The sequence below is a fragment of the Chionomys nivalis genome, chromosome 1 (genome assembly GCF_950005125.1).
Source record: "Chionomys nivalis chromosome 1, mChiNiv1.1, whole genome shotgun sequence".
In the NCBI taxonomy this organism is placed as follows: Eukaryota; Metazoa; Chordata; class Mammalia; order Rodentia; family Cricetidae; genus Chionomys; species Chionomys nivalis.
Genome location: NC_080086.1, coordinates 108896675 through 108917366, shown reverse-complemented (window position 1 = coordinate 108917366; position 20692 = coordinate 108896675). Strand labels below are relative to the sequence as shown.

The 20692-nt window shown below is 43.8% G+C and overlaps 1 protein-coding gene across 19 annotated transcripts in view; it reads right to left on the bottom strand.

The window, feature by feature from the left end:
* Positions 1-20692, bottom strand: part of Myt1l (myelin transcription factor 1 like) — a 390358-nt gene that overhangs the window by 49610 nt on the left and 320056 nt on the right. For 12 of the 19 annotated variants that reach the window (XM_057765426.1, XM_057765434.1, XM_057765408.1 and 9 more), the window contains 4 exons: positions 17892-18142; positions 15495-15734; positions 12947-13068; positions 12043-12111 (listed from right to left, as the gene is read on the bottom strand). In XM_057765426.1, the coding sequence (XP_057621409.1) occupies positions 12043-12111; positions 12947-13068; positions 15495-15734; positions 17892-18142 (682 nt within the window). The remainder of the gene's footprint in view (positions 1-12042; positions 12112-12946; positions 13069-15494; positions 15735-17891; positions 18143-20692) is intronic. The other 7 variants (XM_057765450.1, XM_057765477.1, XM_057765487.1 and 4 more) reach the window with 1 other exon arrangement.

The window sequence follows — 20692 nt, the reverse complement described above, 5'->3', positions numbered from 1 at the left end:
GAATAGATGGAGGAAAAATAAATATTTCCCCAAGGCCATCCAAAGACAGATGTCAGGCCCTGTAGCATCATCCTGGCTGTGTGATTTGGCAGAACCAAAACTCAACCATGAGCCTAGTACCATCATTTGTATAAAGAGTTCTCTTGAGGAAGGTCAGAGTTAATAAGCCAATTAGAAGTGGCAGTTTGACCATCCACTCAAGTCCAAGCAGTGTCCAATGTGGTCAAGCACCATGTAGGTTCTGAGTGTAGAGCACTGTACAGCAGCAGGTCCAAGTCCCGGAGTCAGGAGTCCTACCTTCTACTGAGTTATCAGAGACCTTGTCCCACACACATGAACCTAAACTAAACACAAAGCGTGTTTAATCTAACATTGGGTGACAGGCTCTGGGATGCAGGCATATTCAAAGCTATTTGGTCTGGCAACTTTGAAGCAGAAAGGCTCTGACCTGGGGAGGATAGAGATCTACTGGATGAACCTGCAGGAAGATAAGCAAGTGTCCAAGAACTCTCAACCAGAAGGAGGGCAGAGAGAGGATGGAGGGCAGAGTCAAGAGGTCTTCAACTCACCTCAGGTGGAGGGAATGCTCAGAATACCTAGACTTCCATCTCACTGCTCCCACAAATAACCCAGCTCTTCAGACTTGGTAGGCACATATGGGTTTCAATGCAAAGGTCCCAGCAGCTGCTCCCAGAAGTCCACACTTTCTGCTCAACAGTTCAGGCCAGCTACTCACAGAGGAAGAGGAGTCAAGCCACATTGCTTCTTCACATTTTAAAGACTGCTTTAATATTGGTAAGTCACTCTGCTGACTCCAGTTGACACTGGCTATCTTGTCTGTGCAGTAATACATGGTAGACAGAGACCTGGCCATAATACTGAAGGGCAAGTTGGTTTCCTTGGTGGACAGGGACAGAACTTTCATTCCAGCATTTGATCAAGAATCTTTGTGCATCCTTCACTCTTTACTCAGTAGCTGCTGGTCCTGGTTCAGGGCCGAGATGTTTATATGGCAGCAGAATGTGATGTAGCATCATTCTGTATGTGCCATCATTTGTCACCTCCTTGTGACACTGCACCTGGTTTCACTTGCATTCCACCATGACCAGTGCTCTGTTCTGTGTCTCTATACAGCAGACAATGCCATTAACAGTCCCATAATCTTGGATCTATTCCCATTCAGGCAACAAGGTCTTGGTGAACCTCCTAGATAATCTTTCCAAGTTTTATCATTTAGAAGTGACCAGGATTCTCGAAACTGGTTAGTGTGTGCAGTGATCCATCCATTGCTTTCAACAGTTCTTCAGAAATTCTCTGAAATCTCTCAAATTTAAGTTGTAAAGTAAGAATACTCTCATTTTGCTCATTAGTAACTTATTAGTCCTTGGATATATAATAATAGGGGAGAACGACAGCCACGGGTATAGAACCTACTTTCTAGTACATGTCATAGGCACAGATAACTACAGAGCAAGAGGGCAAATGTTGTCTACTGGAGAAAATCAAAACCGGGAGGAGTCTACGAGTGCAAGGCGATGAGGGATGCAGTCAATGGTGGAACTCATCCTGTTGTGCTTTTGTTGACAAGTTAGATTATGATAAACAGGAATCTTCTCAAGGATATATGCCTCCATGGCAAGGGGACAGGGTATATCATACCATTTCTCAATGATGAATGCAATTTAAATGGTTACTTGAGAAACTGAGGGGTACTTGGAGATCCTTACCATCCTTCAAGCCTCAAAGTAAAATATTCTGGAAACAAGCACCAGCTTTTCTCTTTGTGGGAATCACTGTTACTTTCCCTTGCTCCTGTACCCTACATGCATCAGGCAGTAGCAGACTTAACCCCAGGTACACATCAGTCACGACAAAAGCTCTGGCTGCCAGTGTTTGATCTATTAATCCAGGAATCAATATTCACAAAGACACCCTTTTTACTCTTTCTTTCCCATGGTTTTGATGGTAAAGTTTCAGTCTGAGAGAGAATCCACAAGGCAGGCTAAAAATACTGCTGGTTCCACTTTCTGGCCTGTCTCGTGACTCCCTAAATTAAATACTCTCTCTTCCTTTGTAAATTAAATAAATATAGGGTTCAATAACACCTACATGACCCCAATAGTGGGATCTTAGAGTCAGAGGTCCAGTTTTGATTTTTGGCACTAAGTTCTATCTACATCTATGCTGAAGGGAAGCTGGGACTCAGCAACGCCAGTTACCTCTTGGGCCCTTATTTCTGGGGCACAGTCTCTCTTGTTTGTTGTCTTCTGTTCCACTGCCTACTCCCTACCTTCATGGAGATCCTCTACTTTTCTGCCACCAGAAGAATTTGGGAAGCCACATCAGGCAATGTCACCTTTTTCCTGAAAGCTCTTTAATAAAGACTGACAATATTTTAGTGGATCCAACCGCTCTATGTCGGGGACCTTTGCACTGACTTTGCTGGTATGCTCTACGTATGCATATAGCATCCACCTGTAGTCTTTCAGATGTCAGAAGCAAAGGGGTAGGACACGGCTTGTGCACTGTAGCAGGGAGTCTCCTAAAACCAGACATAGTTCATACATGACCACCTGTAGACATGTCACAGTTTCTGTCAACCAACTCAGACCTAGACACTGGAAAGAGGCAGTCTGAGGAACTGTTTCCATCACTTGGGAGGGTCATTTTCTTAACGGTCAACCAGTATAGGAGTTCTCAGCTCACTGTGGGTGACACCATTTCTGAACAGAAAGGTCTGGGATATATAAAAATGGAAGCTGAGAGAGTCAGGGGAAAGCAAGCTGGAAATGATCATTCCTCTGTGTTTTGTGATTAAGTTCCTGCTCCAGCTCTTGACTTCCTTCAAAAATAGACCACAATCCAAAAGCTGAAATAAATCCTTTTGTCCCCAAGCAGCTGTTGGTCATTTTGTTACTGCAATGGAAAAGTTAACTAGGACACTATGTCATACCCTACAGAATACTTGTGGTCACAATTTACCCACAAGGTACCATGGGAGAATATCTGCCCTGAAGGAGTGGAGCATCACATACTAGATAAGCAGAGGAGGCAGGAGCCCTCCCAGTGACACTGGCGAAAGCAACATGGGGTATACTAATGTCTAGATTTCTCACACTGCCTCCTTGTGAGGACACCTTTGGAAATGTGAACCTATGTTATACAACTCCAAATGTAAGAGCATGAAATCTATTAAGCAGAAAGGCACGCTATAAGATTGCAATTAATCAAAACACCAACATTTGATTATTAATATTTTCCTTGTTCTTTCTTTATCATTTTGAATTTGTATTAGTTTTATACTCAAAGAGTCATTTAAAATTTCCTTTCTAGCAAATATTGTGTTTTCCCCCTCAACTGTGGCACATATGCCAGCAGTTGGTAGTTTCATATACTGTCTTAGTTAATTTTCAATTGCTGTGGCAAAACACCATGACTAAGGAAACTTACAAAAGAAAGTAATTAATTTGGGATTTACAGTTCCAGAGGGCTAGGGTTTATGGCCATCATGTTGGGGAGCATGGAAGCAGGTAAGCAGGCAGGCACTGTGCTAGAGCAGCAGCTTAGAGCTTACATCTTGATCCACAAGTACAAGGGGGGGGAGTGTTACTGGAAATTAAAACTAGGTCACACACCTCCTCCAACAAGGCCACACCTCCTAATCCTTCCCAAGTAGTTCTACCAATTGAGGATCATGTTTTTAAATATATGAGTCTATATTAGCTATTCTTATTCAAACTACCACATTCAACTTCATGGCCCCCATAGATTCACAACCATATCATACTACAAAATGCATTTAGTCCAACTTCAAAAGTCCCCATAGTCTTGTTCACACTTACACAGACACACACGTGCATACATACATACACACACATGCACACATACATACACACACGCAAGCACACAAAAGAAAGTAATAAAGAGAAAGCTAGATTAGACAAGCCATGTATATTTGTATTCTAAACTGTATAAATGCATCAAGACATAAACATGAATGAGCAGCACTGCCCTTTTCACTCAGAGCTGTTCTTAAAGGAAGACTTAATTTATTACTGGCCAAAGTAAGCTCCAAAGGGAATATTCCAGATCTGAGTGGGAAAATGAGCAAATGCCTGACATAATCAGCAGATGGAATAACAATCGTCTCGCTAGAAGGGTACCTAAAGCCTCCTATCCTAACTGATCAGCTTGAATTGAACTTTTGTGCATGCCTCAACATGATAAAGCTGAATAAAAAACCAAAAATAAAAGAACTGAGCCTTCACTCTGAGCTACAAATTACTCTCCTACAGGTGCTAAGCAGTGTGGTTTCCTGTATTTTCTGATTTAGCAAGCAAAGATTCCTGTAAGAAAAGTAATACCACAAAACTTAGTCATATTTGATTCCAATCTGCCTGGAAAAACATACAAATAAACAATAATCTAGTTGCTGTCCACTGATAACATAACAAAACCACTGAGGACTAAGATGTTGAACAATGCACTAGCTAGTCAGCTGCAGAAATGAAATACTCCCACATACTGACTAGAATGTAAAATGAATACAGACAATGCAAAAGAAGCAGAGCTGACATGGATGGCCTGAATCTCACATGATTTGTGTGGTTATTTAGAATAATAAACTCATGCTCTATAACTGAGGATGACCTTGAACTCCTCTTCATTATGCTTCTACCTGCTGAATGCTGAGATTACAGGCATGGGCCACCACCATCCTTTACTTATGCAGTGGTGAGGAATGAACCCAGGGCTTCATGTATGGCAGGCAAGCACTCTACAAATGAAGTGAAATCCTCAGCCCCAGAGATTAATAAAAATTAAACACAACTAAGAACTCCGTCCTCAGGCACAGTAGCCTACTTCAGGTGGCTTGTATCTACTATGTGGGTCAGTGCACAAAGGACCTCCTGTCATTCTAGAAAGTTCTGTTGGACAGTATATAGTCACTCATTTTACAGTCAACTTTATTTCCACCTATCAGAAGGTATTTTCACTGAACCCCCCCCCCAACTAAGATCACATAGGAGGAGTATATCAAATCACTCTGTATGATTAGAATGGTCTTCATTTTTTAAATAGGGAAACAGGAGTTTATACATCTTAATTATCAATGCAAGAAATCTATGAACTTGTAGTACTCAGATAATTTCAGAGGGAGTCAGATGAAATACAGCAGTTAGAAGAATGATCTGCAAAAATGCAGCAAAGGACCGGAACACATTATGTGTGAGCATTGTCAGACTGTCACTCTGGGAGAGTACAGGTCACGGTTAAGAAGAAGTGGTTAAGCATATCAGAAATGCAGACAAGTTAAATCCAGGAGTGCTCCCCAGTCCTCTCATGCCTGCAAGCAGTCTCTGCCCTATCTGTTAAAAACTTCCAACCCAGAAAAATCTAGAAGAGAATCACAGCCTCTCCTGAATGTGTCAGAAAAACAATTCTCCAAAATTCTTGTCAATAAGTTTCCAAAGGGAACATTACTTTATTTACAATTTTGTTCATTTTTCTCCAGCAAACTATAAATTCCTGAATATTTTACAAGATTAAAACCTCAGATTTACAATTAAAGTCCAGCATAAGTGCCTGTGATTGACTAGACTTTCTGACCCAGGGGATTGCACCTTACACTGCATGAGGCCTGGCATCTGGTATGGGCCCAAAGCCCCCAAAACGCTAAAGCCTCTTGCTTTTCAGAATTACCCCAGAGGAGTCAAGGAGGAGATAAAAATAGACTCATTCTTAGTAAATAGGAGAGGCCAGATTTGACAAACAATGAAATATGAAGAGCATTCAGACAACTATATGTCGTGAAAGGAAAATATCCAGTGCAACAATCACAAAGTGTATGTTTTTGTGTGTGTGTTTGTAAATTTATATAAATAAATTTATACCTAAAACAATAAAATGCAAATAGACTTAAAACACTTCTAAAATACATACTCAAAATTAAGAGGAATACAAATTTTTCATTAGACTAGAATGCATGGAATACACTATATAATTTCAACACTCTTTCCCAATAAGAAACAACTAATTCCCCTCTTTACCAAGTAAGCAGCATCATTCAGTAGATTTTGATATCTGAATTGAATGCTCCATAATTTCTATGTGAGGAGTGAAGTGTACTTCAAGATCTTGCGCAGAATTTAAAATATTCCCCACATTTGTCATGATGAAAACGTAACAAGTGCCAAGTTAGCTCTATGTGAAGGATGGAGAGCAAGCTCTCCCTGTGGAGGAGGGACCCAGAGCTTCCTTCCCTGTGTCCAGGCTTAGCAGGTGAATTGCTACAGTGCAAGGATATTCACAGAGGGTATCCAGGGACTGTAGCCAATTAAACGTGAGCAGAACGCCAGTGTCTGCCAAAGCCAGGCTCGTTCATGCTGACATTTCAAGTGAGTCCCTGGCCACTCTGAAAGGCAGATCCCTACCGAGAAAGCCAGGAATGGCTTACTTTTTGATGGACTTTTTTCATTGCCATGTAAGACTTTGGGAGATCTTGTCTGTAGTTACTTTTTGTTTCATTTTTAATAGACGGTGATGAAACTAAAAAGATAGCTCAGCAGTTAAGAGCACTGGCAGCTTTTCCTTGGAACCTGGTTCAATTTCCAGCATCCACATGGTGGCCCACAATGGTCTATAACCATTTTCTGGGGATCTGATGCCCTCTTCTGGTTTTCTCAGGTACCAGACACAGACACCATGACACATAAACAAGACAGGTGAAAAACACTCATACATATAAAATTTTTTAAAAATGTAAGATGTTAGTGAATATTTCAGGAATTTTATTTTATATGTAGGATTGAGGAGAGAGTTTGAAAGTGGCCTTCTCTGTCCGGCTGAACCTACTGCCCCTGCAGGTGGTGACAAGCGTCTCCCACAAATCCATGTACATGGACAGCTCAGCTCCCATTCTATCCTGAAAACCACATTCCTGTCAAGGATGGCTGCTGCTGTTTCCCTGGGAGGAGTCATTGTTTCAACACTGGCCCACATTCTGATTCATGATGGCCACACACGCCCTGGCCAGGTGGCTGCAGACCCAGGCATGGTAGGAGTGCTGGAAGGCAGGAGTTATCTTTGTAACACATGCTCCCTTTTTGTTCTGTGGGGGACCAGAAAGCAGGGAAGCTACTGAATCCAAACTCTAGGCTTTCCCAAACCCTCTCCAGGAATCTCTTGTGGACACAGCCTCCTCTATCCTTCTGCTAGAGTTCAGGCTTTGGACATTACCACTCCAGGTACTGCTGTGGCTCTGTCAGCTAATCCCTGTCAAGTCTTAGGACAATGTCTAACTCGATACCTTACCATGGACTACATCTTTGCTGTCATCTCTAGTTGCCATCTTTAGCTGTATCCTCTTCACTATGTTGGGCAAGTTATTTGTGGTAGCATAGAATTTGTGCCAATGATGCACACTTCTTGGTATGAATGTATCCCCAACATTCATTGTTGCCCTGACTAGCCCACAAACGTAGCCCAAGTTCACCTGATTTTGTGGTACTTTTTTGGCCTGTCCCAATAACCTAGTAGCCCTTCTCTTGTCTGGCTTATCCTCTGATGACCTCCTTTGGTCTGCTGTGAGTACATGAGGCAGGGGTGGTACACCTTGGGTCTTATCTCTAGGTATGAATTGAATAGTTTTGAAATGATTGAACAAATGCATGGGTGAATGAATGAAAGAATTTTACCCATTCTGAGTAATCCCTGAAAATGTTTTCTCATGGTTTGTACTTCAGTATAGGAAGACTGTGAGCTCAGGGGGTTCTAGACTATCTTTGTTTCCAAAGGAACCCTGGGATCTGAGGACATGGATGGTAGTGGACCAAGGTGGCTGGGGGAACTTTGGGTATAAGGGTTAAATGAGGAACATATGAGAACTAAGATGATTCATTCTGCAAAAAGAAGCAACCATGATAGAAACCCATGATATAGAGGCTTACAGACCACACTGTGTGGACATGTTAGATATAGCACCACAGGACAGTCCATGCATGCTTTCAGATTCCCACTTCCCCACACTATCTAACCGTGTTCATGCTCAGTGTCCTACCCCTTCTTTTCTATTATCTTATCATCATCATCTTCCTCTTCCTCTCCCTCTTCTTCTTAACAGGTTCTCACTGTGTAGCCCAGGCGAGCCTTGAATTTGCCATCTTCCTGCTTGAGCAGAGGGCTGAGATGATGCGCGTGTGCTATCACATGCCTTAGAGAATACGGCACTAAGTTTTTTCCCAAAGACCTTTGAGTGAATGAGGTTATTTCAGTGACTTTTCAAAGGGCAAGGGATGTTGCCATCTCAGAAACATCAGTGACCTTGTTCATTTCTCCTTTTCTGAGTCCCAGCTGCTGGATGCTTTCTAAAGACTGCTAGACCTTGACACTGTTGGTTATACTGACATCCACTGAACGCCTTCTGAGCTACCCCAGTGCTAGGTTAGGCTACTGATAAAGAAACTAAGGCAAAGAAAAGATGACTTTCTGCTGGGCTAGAGGGTCTATGCTCTGCATTTCATGTTCCAGCATGCTCTTCACAAAAGAGTATGTTTTGATCATGATGCCGGCTTTCCTTGTATTACCTGAATCTGATTTTTTTTTTTACTCTGTGAACTTTACTGTAACCTGTGTTGGAGATGATGTACAAAAACACACAGCAGAGCTAAGCTCCATCTGAAGAACTCTGGGGTTTGCGTAGCATAGACCTCCTTACACTGTTTATTTGGGGTGTGTGTGTGTGTGTGTGTGTAGTTACAGGGGATTAAGATCGATGTTCCCACTTACTCATCCTATCCATCCACACTCCTGAAGAAGAGAAAATGGGAAGAAGATTCAGAACTGGGAATTCCCAAAGATAACTGTCAGGCTATGAACTCTCCTATGGCCCTCTACTAGATCCTAGGAGTCATATTGAGGAGGGTTTCCCATACAGCATGAATACACATCAGAGGGGCAGAGAGGAGACAGGCTGTTTTACTTTACCTCTTTGACAGGGATGCAGTGAGCCATTCCCTGAGTAATACACTTCAGTTTATCAGTTACTGATTTGTATATTCATCTGTGTGTGCATGGCTAAAGCAAACTACGAACACTCTAATTCTAGGATTCTCCTATATCTGGCTCAAGTGTAAATAGAAGCCTGTCCAACTGAGGCCACTGTAAGCAAGCCCACAGCTCCTGTCTGAAGCTGGTTTTCTTGACTTAGATTGATTACTGAGATGGTTAAGACCCATATAGGTCAGCATCTGCCAGTGTCTGCCATCGAACATGACTCCCATACAGGAAAGGGTCCTTGGCCAGGAGGCCACAATGCTGTGGCTGCCTTTTTATGCACACTCTTTGGAGAATTTTAGAAAATGACATTTCAAAAGGAGAAAAGAATCAGACTTTACATTAGGATAGTGCCCCTCAAAGGTCACCTTACTTCTTAGTTTGATACTTTGCTACTTGTGGCTGCAATCTCACAGCCAGGGTGGGTAGGGAAATACTTGGCTGAAAATTTGTCCCTTCTCTGGCCCTTAAGTCTCCCTCCCCCAGGACATGTCATATACTTAACAGAGACACAAGGGATCCAGGATCTATTCCATAGTGTTGGTAAGATTCATGTATCATTTTAATACATTTTAGTTTACACATTGTACATAATTAAGCACAAAATCACTGAATTCTTCTTAAAACTATCCCATAGTGGCTGTCTAGCTCTAGACCAGTAGCTTGAATGAGCAAAGTGTTACTTATGAAGTCTAAGAGTTTGGTCAATGGGTTTTTGGACAACTTTCTTGTCCATGGCTAAGAACGTTCTTCTAAGGGTCACCTATAAAATGTTAAGTATTGGAAATGATAACAAGAAAATTTCTAAAAATTTCCACGTGGTAGCTGAAGTCACTGGAAGCCACTTGCTAACATCATGATTGATGACGAGTGTTATATGAATAACAATCAGGGACTCAGCTCAGTTCTCATTCAGGTGAGATACTACTGCACAAACTGACCGAGGCTATCAGGAACATCAACACACTGCAAGAGTTGTGAGTTACTCTAAGCTGCAGCATAACCAAAAGAGGATGTTTATACTGCTCTGAGAAAGCTCCCCCAGCAAACTTTCCTGACTTCTACAAGGAAGCGACTGACTGAGAGGCATCAATGAAAAGGCTGAGAGAAAGGGCTATCATGACGGTGTATTTATTTATTTTGTGTGTAGAGAACAAATTGTCAGTGTCTGTTCAAATTTTAGTCTCTTTAAAGAAGACACCAAATCTTTAGTTTTGAAGTTCCATTATCAGAAACAAACCATTTTAGGAAATTAGTCAAGTTTAGATTTCCCATCAGAGGTCAAGCCAAAAAGGACTTATTTGCAAAGACAAACATAGAAAATGTGTGTATAACTTTTACATGATCCCAAACCAGGCAAAGGTATCTGTTTTTCTGGATGGTACAGCTTCCTGGCAGGAAGGGAAAAGAAAGGCGCTGGCCAAAACTACGCTGTCTGGAAGATGTGAGTGCAGTTCCTTCCCTGCTGATGAGGACCAGCATTCTCCCAAGATGAAATGAGACAAAGATGTGAGTGCAGTTCCTTCCCTGAGGGTGCTGATGAGGACCAGCCATCTCCCAAGATGAAATGAGACAAAGAGAACTGTGGTCTGGAGAAACAGCAGGTCTGCCTGAAAGTTTAGGTGACCGAAGACATCAAGCCCAACCCTAAAAGATGTAAGCCCATGTCATCTGACTACACTGTCAGAGAATGTTCTGGTCTCAGGTCTCAAGACACTAAGCAGTCAGAATGCACAAGCAGCACGGAAGCAGCTTCTTGTTTACAGGCGGCTGCAACTGGAGACACACCAGGCTTTGCAAAGAGCTCCTCATCAAGGAAGTCAAAAGAAGGTTGCCACATCCTGATGTGCTGACCAAGATCCAAGTGCAGTTGGTCACATTCTGACCGTGAGGGAAATGTGGGTTGAAGCCGTGACAAAAGATGCCCGAGCAAACTGTGCCGGGTTGCTGCTCCTGAGGCTGCTGCTTTGATGTGCTAAAGCTATGTGTCCACCAGGCACTGATTCAAGCACTGCTAGACTGCCAGACAAGAGGAGACCCTCCAGCTGCCTACAGTTAGCTCAGGAAGACAGCAGCAAGGCAAGAGTCCTGCGTTCAACAGGAGGGCTAGTTCAGGAAGTCACTGAACATGAGCAGTTGGTCTATGGCACTAGGGCCCTGGACAGGGAGCCTGAAAAAGATGACATTGGTGTCAAAGAGAAGGCTGCACTCAGGTCATCCCTGAACTACAGACATGGGGCGAGGGCACGGGATGGTCGGGAGGGGGCAGCATCTTCACAGCCACACACAGGATACACCCGGCAGGAAAGGTCTGGTAAGCAAAGGCTATCATTTGAGGGGCAGTGGCTGGCTGTCATCATGCTGTGCTGTCAGGTTTGGCCTTTTATCCCTACAGACACCACCAAGTCCCCCCTGACTGGAGTGGAGAGGTTTCAATGCTCTTTTCACATTTTCACTGGCTCCTTCTACAGTCTGCTAGGAACTGAGTTTCATACACTTGATTACAAAGGAGAACAGCCTCAGTCTGCTGGTGCTGGCACTGGGCTCACAGTTTTGCCAGATTTATGTTTAAAAGTTACAATACAGAGGAGAGGAGAGGGAGCTATGGCTGCTGTGTGTGTGCATGCACACGTGTACATGAGTGTGTGTGTGCCAACACCACACAGAACCTGAGCTGAACCAACACTGGCCTGAGCAGTGTTTACAATGAGGATTACAAGTTTACGGAACAGGCTGTTACCAGGCCCTTGGGTCCATTTTTTAAAATGTTACACACTAATTTTTTGAAAGTTTGAGTAACTCTGAAACACTTTTCATGAAGACAAGAGATTCTGGATAGAAAGGTTATGATAGGACAGGACCAGAGACTATCCAACCGAATCAGAAACAAATACCACAGACAACTCACTGGCAAGCAGCACACTACTTTCTGTGAACTAACAACAAAGAGATTTTGAAGGAGAGTTAGTTAGTGTCATGAATGCTTACTTGAGCTCTTGTGAACTGGTGGCCAGCATACTTCGAATGCTTTTGTCCGCCAGAGGGCAGCCAGACAGCCTGTAAGACAGGCCAGGAGACACAGTGAGTGAACCCCTAGGCAGCAGCAGCACCCGAACAACACAACACAAAGTTGAAAATAAAAAAGTTCAATGCAGAAGAGCAATGGGCCAAGTGCTGTATACTGGTTAACTATGAATGTCATTGAGCATATGTTTAAGAAAGCATTTCTGTTAATAATCATTTTTTAAATCAAAACATAATACATGTTCTCTTTGGTTTAAATTTTTGAGAAGAATTTTGAAAGTTTAGTAGTCTAACAGTCATTGTGTAACTTAGTATGTTTTTGAAGGGCAGCATACAGCACTCAGAGGGTTGACACAGAATTCAACATTTGTACTTTGACAGCATTGTTGAGGTAAGCTGAAAACAATAAATTGAAAAGACAGAATCCACCATGAGAAAATGAAGTCACACCTTCTGTGTGAGGCGTAATTACCAGTCACATGACCACTCCCATCACACCCTGGAGTTGGACATCTGCCACCAAACAAAAACAAAGACAGCCAGAATAGTAAGTATGTTTAAAAAAAAAAAAAGCTTTAAAAAATTTCATTGTTTCCAGTTTAGCTGCAATGTCTGCAAGGGGAGTTGAGCACCCTGGAGAAAGCTGCAAAATGCACAGGGTTAAATGAAATGACGCCTTCACACGGTAGAACATTATTGAGAACAAGCAGGTGCAAGGCAGCCTCTGGCTCTGCTCAACTGGCAGCTGGAGATTCCTGGGCCGCGAATGTGCATGCTTACACGGCAAGGCATATACATGTCTGTGCTTTAAAAGTAAGCCAGAGAAGGGAGAGGTAAGAGCCAGCATGTCACCTTATCATATGCTTACGTTATTAAGTCCTTTTTGCTTTCCTTGCACTGGGGATACTTGGGTTTGGGGCTTGGGATGGTCACTTCCCCTGGATACCTTCTTTCTTCGAGGGCCTCCTGGAATGGGTCCAAGTCTTCTGGCTGTAGACAGAACACAGTTTCAGAGCCACCCACAGCAACAACACTCACTAGATGAAGGTTCACGGGCTACAGGGTTTCCCTGTCTGTTCTTTTGACTCTCTTATATTTAAAACCCAAACGTATCTTTGTTGTGATAAGGGGTCCTTCTGAAAACACAAGCTGAACTGTCCACGGGCCGCTAAAACATTACAGGGCTCTTGCTCAGGACTAGTGGATGTTCTAGAAGTCAGAGAAATCATGTCACCTGGTCTTTTCTGTATCTAGTGTCCAGGGGAGAGCTGTATGTGTGTGGCTAGTGTAGGGGACACCTTTTATTAAGAGGGACCTGTTAATCTAATGCTCTACCTGAAAACATTGTAGACTTTTTTCCAGTCACTGGTCAGTGTTTCATCTACATGTACTTTTCTATGTCAAGGCAATGGAAGACCAATTATGTTAATGTTATAATTTAAATTATTTTTTTAAAAATAAAGTAGCTACTTTTGATGAGTCTACACACAGTAACCTAGATTTTTCTAGAAAGGACAATGTTCAGCATACATGTTTCCTAAGTCCATGCTACGAGGTGAAAGGCAAGTTTATTTCTGAGATAGTCTATGATGAAGAGGTTTTTGTCACTGGAGGGAGGCTTAATTTTAATTAAAATAAATTCAGGGATTCAACTACCATTTCTTTCTTGATTGTCATGGCTTAACTGTGGGAAAAAAGAATGCTTAAATTTACCTTGCTACTCAAATATAATTCCGTTTAAAGACTGAAGGTAAGAACCTAAAGTGGTTTAAATCAAAAAGGATCACAGATTTGAATACTTGGTCACCAGTTGGTAGAACTGTTTGGAAAGGATTAGTGAGGCCTTGTTGGAGGAGGTGTATTAGTTGGGGTGGGCTCTGAGGCTGGAAACACCTCCTGGCACCCTCAGTGTACTTCTGACACGTACTTGGGGTTTGAGATGCGAGCCCTTAGCTGTTCCTGCTGCCATACCTTCTCTCTGCCATCGCGGACTCTAACTCTCTGAAACTGGAAGGCCATTTTACCACTTTCAAATATAAGTTGCCTTGGTCATGTTAATCGCAACAATAGAAAAGGAACTAAGCAGAGTCTCTGCCAAGTGGGACAGTGAGTACCTCTATCTCCAGTGTTCAACAGGGGAAGGCAGGGAGACCACATGACTTTGAGGTCGGTCAGGACTACACAGCACAAAAAACAAAAGGCTCAAGGGAAGGCCTCTCTCTCTACCTGTCCCTTTTCCAGTGTAATGCAGTGTTGGTTTGATAAACTCATATTTTTATTCAATGTATAAAGATGTCAGAACTTTCAGATTTGAGCATTGAAGAAAGTCTCCAGTAAAGAAAAGAAATTCTTGGGGCTGGGGAGATGGCTGAGTGTGTAAGAGTGGCTTGCCCTGTAAGCACAAGGACCCAAGTTTGAATCCCAGGCACCCTTGTAAAAATCTGGGTATGGTTGTGGGTACTCTTAACTCCAGCATTGGGAAAAAAAGAATACCAGGAGTCCACTGGTAAGCCAGCCAAGTCAATGGTGAGCACCCTGTTCAATAAGAGAGCCTGTCTAAATGCAGCAAGGATAAAGGTGGCACAGGAAGACACCTGACTTCCTGTTCTGAGCTCTGTGTGTGGGTGTACCTGTATACGCAATACCCATAAGCACACAAGAAGGAAATGGTCTTGTCCAGTGGACAGTAGTAACTAATCTGAAAGTCCACACTACTTGAAAACATATGTTCTAACATGGGAATATTAGAAACACTGCCACAAACATGGAGTCAGAGGACTGTTCTAAGACACACTAGCAAGAAGTACAGCCTGGATTCTTGAGCTTATTTGTAGCACACAGTTAATACGTTTTTATTTTATTTTATATTTAATTAACTTGGGACTCACTATATGGCTCAAGTTAGCCTCGAACTCTCCTTTTTATTTTTAAAACAATATTTTCTCATTTCACATGCCAATCCCACTTCCCTCACTCCCCCCACCACAACCCAATCCACTCCTCTGAGAGGGTAAGGCTTCCCCTGGGGAGTCAAAATCTGGCACATCCCTTTGAGGCATGACGAAAGGCCTAGAACTCTTGACCTTCCTGTCTATACTGTCCCAGGAAAATGCAGCACTGTTTTGTTTGAAAATAAAATGTTGTTTTTTCTGTATTTTGTAGAGAAACCATTTGTAATGATGTACACTTATGAGAAAATAAAATTTGAAGGACCCCATAGTCTGTTTCTCTCAAACTAATGTCAATTATACATTTCCCAAGTCAACCAAAAGTGTTCTCCATGTCCCTGTCAGCTAACAGTAAGATTTAGGGGGAAAAATGCACTTTCTCTTGAAGAGTGTACAAAAAACTCTTCTTCACCAAGGCTCCTCTTGGGCTCATATCAAATACAGGAAGGGTCAAGGAGAAGGACTTACGGTGATCTCTTTGGGGTCATCCTCGTCCACCCTCCGAGGCTTCATCTTAGTGTAGTCTACAGGCAAGTCCCAGCAATCTGCCTCACTCAGCTGAAAGCACCGGCTGCTCATCACCGCCTGCTGCTGGGGGGACATGGGCTCCAGGGGGGTCAGAACTGGGCAGCAGCTGTCTCGAGGCCTCTGCTTGTTCATGCTCAGGTCCAGGGTGCCATTTTCATCCACTTCCATGTCTGGGTTCTGCTGAAAGAAAGATGTATCACCCAGAAGGTCTGACAGGATGACCATTAGCTAAGACTGACTTCACCAGCATAACCCTCCATTCCCTGCTCCCCACTAACACACACGTGAATCATCATGGTCTGTAGGCAAGCCTGCTACCACAGGCTTCCCATAGAAACTGCTTGGAAGATTCACCCATCCATGCATCTATCATCTATCTATATACCCATCCACTTATCATCTATCTAACTAGCCACCCCCTCCCTCCCTCCATTTATCATCTATTCATCCATGTATTCATCTATCCTTCACCCATCCATCCATCCTTCCTAGATCCATCCTCCACCCTATCATACATCCATAATATATCACCTTAAATTTTTTCCCTCATTTCACTGATGGCAATCATTACAAAGTGAGTGAGAAGGAAAAGGAAAATACTTGAATGTTGATGGAAGGATGGAGAAGGAACTAGAATTTTCCTTCTGACTTTAAATCTGGTGCCATGAGATTTCCATTTCAAAAAAGGTGATATGCCAAGTCAATGGTGAGCACCCTGTTCAATGAGAGAGCCTGTCTAAATGCAGCAAGAATAAAGGTGGCACAGGAAGACACCTGACTTCCTGTTCTGAGCTCTGTGTGTGGGTGTACCTGTATACGCAATACCCATAAGCACACAAGAAGGAAATGGTCTTGTCCAGTTCCTAAGACCTCATAGGGATTCAGTTCTCAGTTGATCTGGGTGTCCTCATATCTGCTACTGAGTCAAATGGGTAAAATATGAAAAGTGAGACCACATGCATGCGCACTCACACACTGTTGCACTGCAAGCGGCCAAGCTCTTCAAAGTCTGCTTTGCGGGCAGAGGAGTGAAGGTATTAAGTGGGCAGTGGACAAACACAGTCAAAAAAGCCCTCCATATTCCCAGGAGACTTCACTGTTTCAAGGAAAAATGTGACCTCCAGCTGGAGTGACCCCGTGGCCTCTGATGTCTAGCCACCTCTTCTTCTGGTTGGGCAGGGAGAGGACACAGGGGACAAGGGTCCTGTCCTTGGAGCTGTGCTCTTCATATATTTTCAGTGTTGGTCTGCCAGAACTCTGACAAAGCACCCCAGACTCTAAGCTTTGATACTAGTTTAGATGCAGCATATTGGAACCATTATCCCAAGAGTAGTATTCTAAGATTTTAAAAATGACAAAACAACCCTAGGGGAGGCTCCTGTATTTATTCTCACGGGGAGTAAGGGCTTCTGTACTAGTTTTGCACTTCAGTTGTCCAGATGACCATTCAGAGTGCAGGTCCCCTGACACTGTCTCATACTGCAGAGTAAAATACCAAAGGTGTGAAAGCACTCACAACCATACGGTGGCTGACCTTTCTCCACTTACATAAACTACAGTGATTTATGACCACTCCAGTCAGCGCCCAGAGCCGCCGGATACATAGAGGGCAGGTGGTCAGTATGTAGGTTCTACCACTGCCATGCTTCCTGCCTAGAGCCCCAGAGAGACAGCTCACTCTCTTCCCTGCCCATCCTAATGACTTCCTCTTCTGCTCTGAGTGCCAGAGCTAATGCTACGTGGGCCAACTGATGAGAGCCAATATGGTGGGAGGAGAGACCTCTGCTAGTTATCGCCTCGCCTCTGTCCACGAACCACAGCTTATCTGCTTCTTTCCACACTCACACAATCAATAGCTTAGAACGGGGAAATGTGTATGATTGTATTATAATCTCAAAATAAAAAGATAATAAAAGATAGATTTCTTTAACAAATAAGAAAAATTACAAAATAGAAACTCTTCTTGAATCTTGTAGCACTGAGGGTACCACTGAGCTAACAGTATTGGCTGAGACCACAGACTATCAAGAGTGCAGTCAGATGTTACCTCTTCGTTTCCCTGTCCTGGGTAAAGGGATAGCCTCACATTTATCTAAAAATGCTACCACCAAACCTTCTTGTTCGGATGTCAAGCTGTGCCTCTCCTGGGCTTTGTGTACCCTGAAGCTGAGATACCATAAATGCCAGGGAGGATGGCTGTGTTTACATCCCAGACACAAGCTAGAGCCAGAGGAGACCAAGAACCTGTCCCCTGTTCTGAGGCACAGCGATGTAGGGCTGGCAGTGAACACACCCATAGCCAGCGCCCATAGGACACGGCTGAGGCCCTGGGCATACCCGGGTACTGCACAGGTCCTGTGGCTTGGTGGACAGGTTCTGTGGCATTTCACGGCAACGTGTGGACAGGTTGAGGATGGCCGTGGCTGCCATGTGTGCGGCTTCCATGTCATGCGTGTAGTCAAAGCTGCTCTTGCTACATGTGCTACTGGCGCTGCTGCCACCACCACAGCTGAGGTTGCTGCTGCTGCTGGGTGCATAGCTGCTGGTGGTGCTGCTGCTGGGGCTGGCATTCTTGCAGTACCGCTTGGCTGCAGAGAGAGAGGACAGTGTGGTTACCCCCTGTACTCAGGATGATGAACACACAACTGGTCCCAACCCACCCATCTTTACACACACAGAAATCAGGGTTATTCATGAAGAACCCAGATTCTGCCCATTCTGCACTGTGCATGCTTGAATGAACAGAGAATTGGGGTGACCTTAGGAGAGAATCACCTTGTTTTGACAGGCTGCTCATGACTGCTCTGGCATCTATCCACTAGGGTAAGACAGGCTTGGCTACTGTAAATGACTGATCCTTTGGTAGAGCCATTAAGAGGCTGACCACTCTTTCTAGCCATATGTGGCTATGGATACCAACTGTGATTTAGTGTTCCCTGTGCAGTTGACCAAGATTCTCAGCATCCCCAAGAACCACCACTAAGGCTGTAGGGACGATGGGCTTTGTGAAAACATTTCTGGCAGGGTACATATAGCAGCTACTCTAAGCCAAACACCTCTATCCTGTAACTATTACCCAGGCTTCTGGAGTTTGAGAGAAGAATGAGCTTGACATGTCTGAGGACAGAGATATGTCCCTGGTAAATGTGGGACACCAGAGGGTACTGGGGTCAGCTCTTCATCTGCCTGCAGGAGTCTTTCCTTGCAGGTCCCTCGATCAGCATCCTTTTATGCCAGCAACTTCATAGAGTTAGCAAGGACTTGGGAATAGAGTTAATTTTCAGAGTTGCTTAGCATGTCTCTCCTTTGTGGTTGATTTATCAGGATGGGTCCTTTGCACTAACACAGAAGCAATCCTAGTTAAGCTCTCTTCACGCTCAGCGAGACTAGAAAGTCCACATAGAGACCCTGCCCAGCCTCCTCAGAGTGAGGAATTCAGGGGACAGAGAATGACACTACGGGCTGGGATATACATGGACCAGCTTGGCTAGGCTGAAGCAATGTTTAGGGCCGTCTTTTCCTCATGGGCAGTGGCTACCTTAGCCACTCTTGTTGTAACTGTACTTGTCCCCGTGAGAGGCGTTATGGATGGCTACTGCTCCCTGGGTTTGTGGCCTCAGGGTCATTAGCTGCTCTTAACCGAGAGCCTGGTCTTGGTGATCATCCTCCAAAGAGGACAAAATACACAAAATGAGTCATAAACCTTCTAAAAGAGCTAATACTGGCTTTGAAACTCATACTATAAAATCATCTCCAAACACAAATGAACAGCCATAGTGAAATGACCCTCGTTGGTAATGTGAGTCTCGATTAAATGTTGCCTGCTTATGACTCAGAGGAGTTATGGTATTGGGAAAACATTTTAATAAAACTCAGGTAACTTCAGGTGGGGCCATGATGACCAGATCCTGGGATAAGAGTGACCAACCCATTCTAATCTCAGCCCCCACACTAGGAAACAAATTGAATAAGCAACTGTTTCATCCAGATTCCTTCCAAGAGCCCACAGTCAGTTTTGAATACAGCTCATGCAGGGCAAACAGTCACTGGGACACACTATTAATTCTGCTGAACCTCAGAGGAGCACAGGGGCAGATCCTGCACCAGGTGGGATGAGGGGTTGGTGACCACCTGTCCATTCTCTTCTCTCTCTTCTGTAAATTTCGTTAGTATGATTGTAGAACTATGGGTGTGAACAGTGGATTTAGAACCAAGTACAGCTTATGACAGGGTCGCTGAGTGACTGAGCAAGAACAGTACTGGGGGACCAGGCAGAGGCCTGCACATGGACATTGAGGGTAACATGGGCCATATCTGTCATGCTTTGACATACTGTGGATGTGGACTCGAGTTAATGATTCTGCATCATTAAAATTTCTGATAAAAAAGAAAAGCATGAAAATTCTAGAAAAATTGAATACTCATGTTAAACTGTCTTTGGGATAAGGCTCTCCACATCACTCAGGCTGGTCTGGAATGGAAGAGTTCTACTATATCTAGTCTACTCTGTCTGCCCAGCAAATCAAGGGCTGGCATTATAGGCACTTGCTACCTGTAAACCCAAGAGGGGTTTATTTTGTTTTCTTTTTTAAATGGGGAAGGCTAGCCACCAGTCCAGGAAAAATATAATTTGATACCTTCTTATTTCATTTTTAAGACAGGATCTTCCTATGTTGGGCTATGTCAGAGCAGAGTGGCATCCCCACTCAGTCAGTGCTGTGGGGTAGCCCTACTTAGATACTTGGGCACAGAGCTAAGGGAGAGAGTTGGCAGATGGCTCTGGGATTTTAACCATGTCCTGCAGCATCCTGTGTGATGGCGACTGCTTTCCAGGCCAACTATAGCAGATTCTCTAGCTTCCCCCCTCCCTGTGGGTTCTGCTGTATATCCACCTTGCAGATGCAGACACCAAGGCTGTCAGGGCAGCAGCGGACAGAGAAGCGCCCAGGCTGCAGTGCAGGAGGCATGTGCCCTGTACCAGCCCCAGCATTTCATCTGCTCAAAACATGGGCAACATTTTACTAAAATAAATCTTTAAAATGATGGCCTTTCTCTTATCTTAATTTGATCACTTTCTATTATCTTGAAGTTGGAAGGGTAGATATGGTGGTGCATGCCCTTTTCCGGTGGTTGAAGTC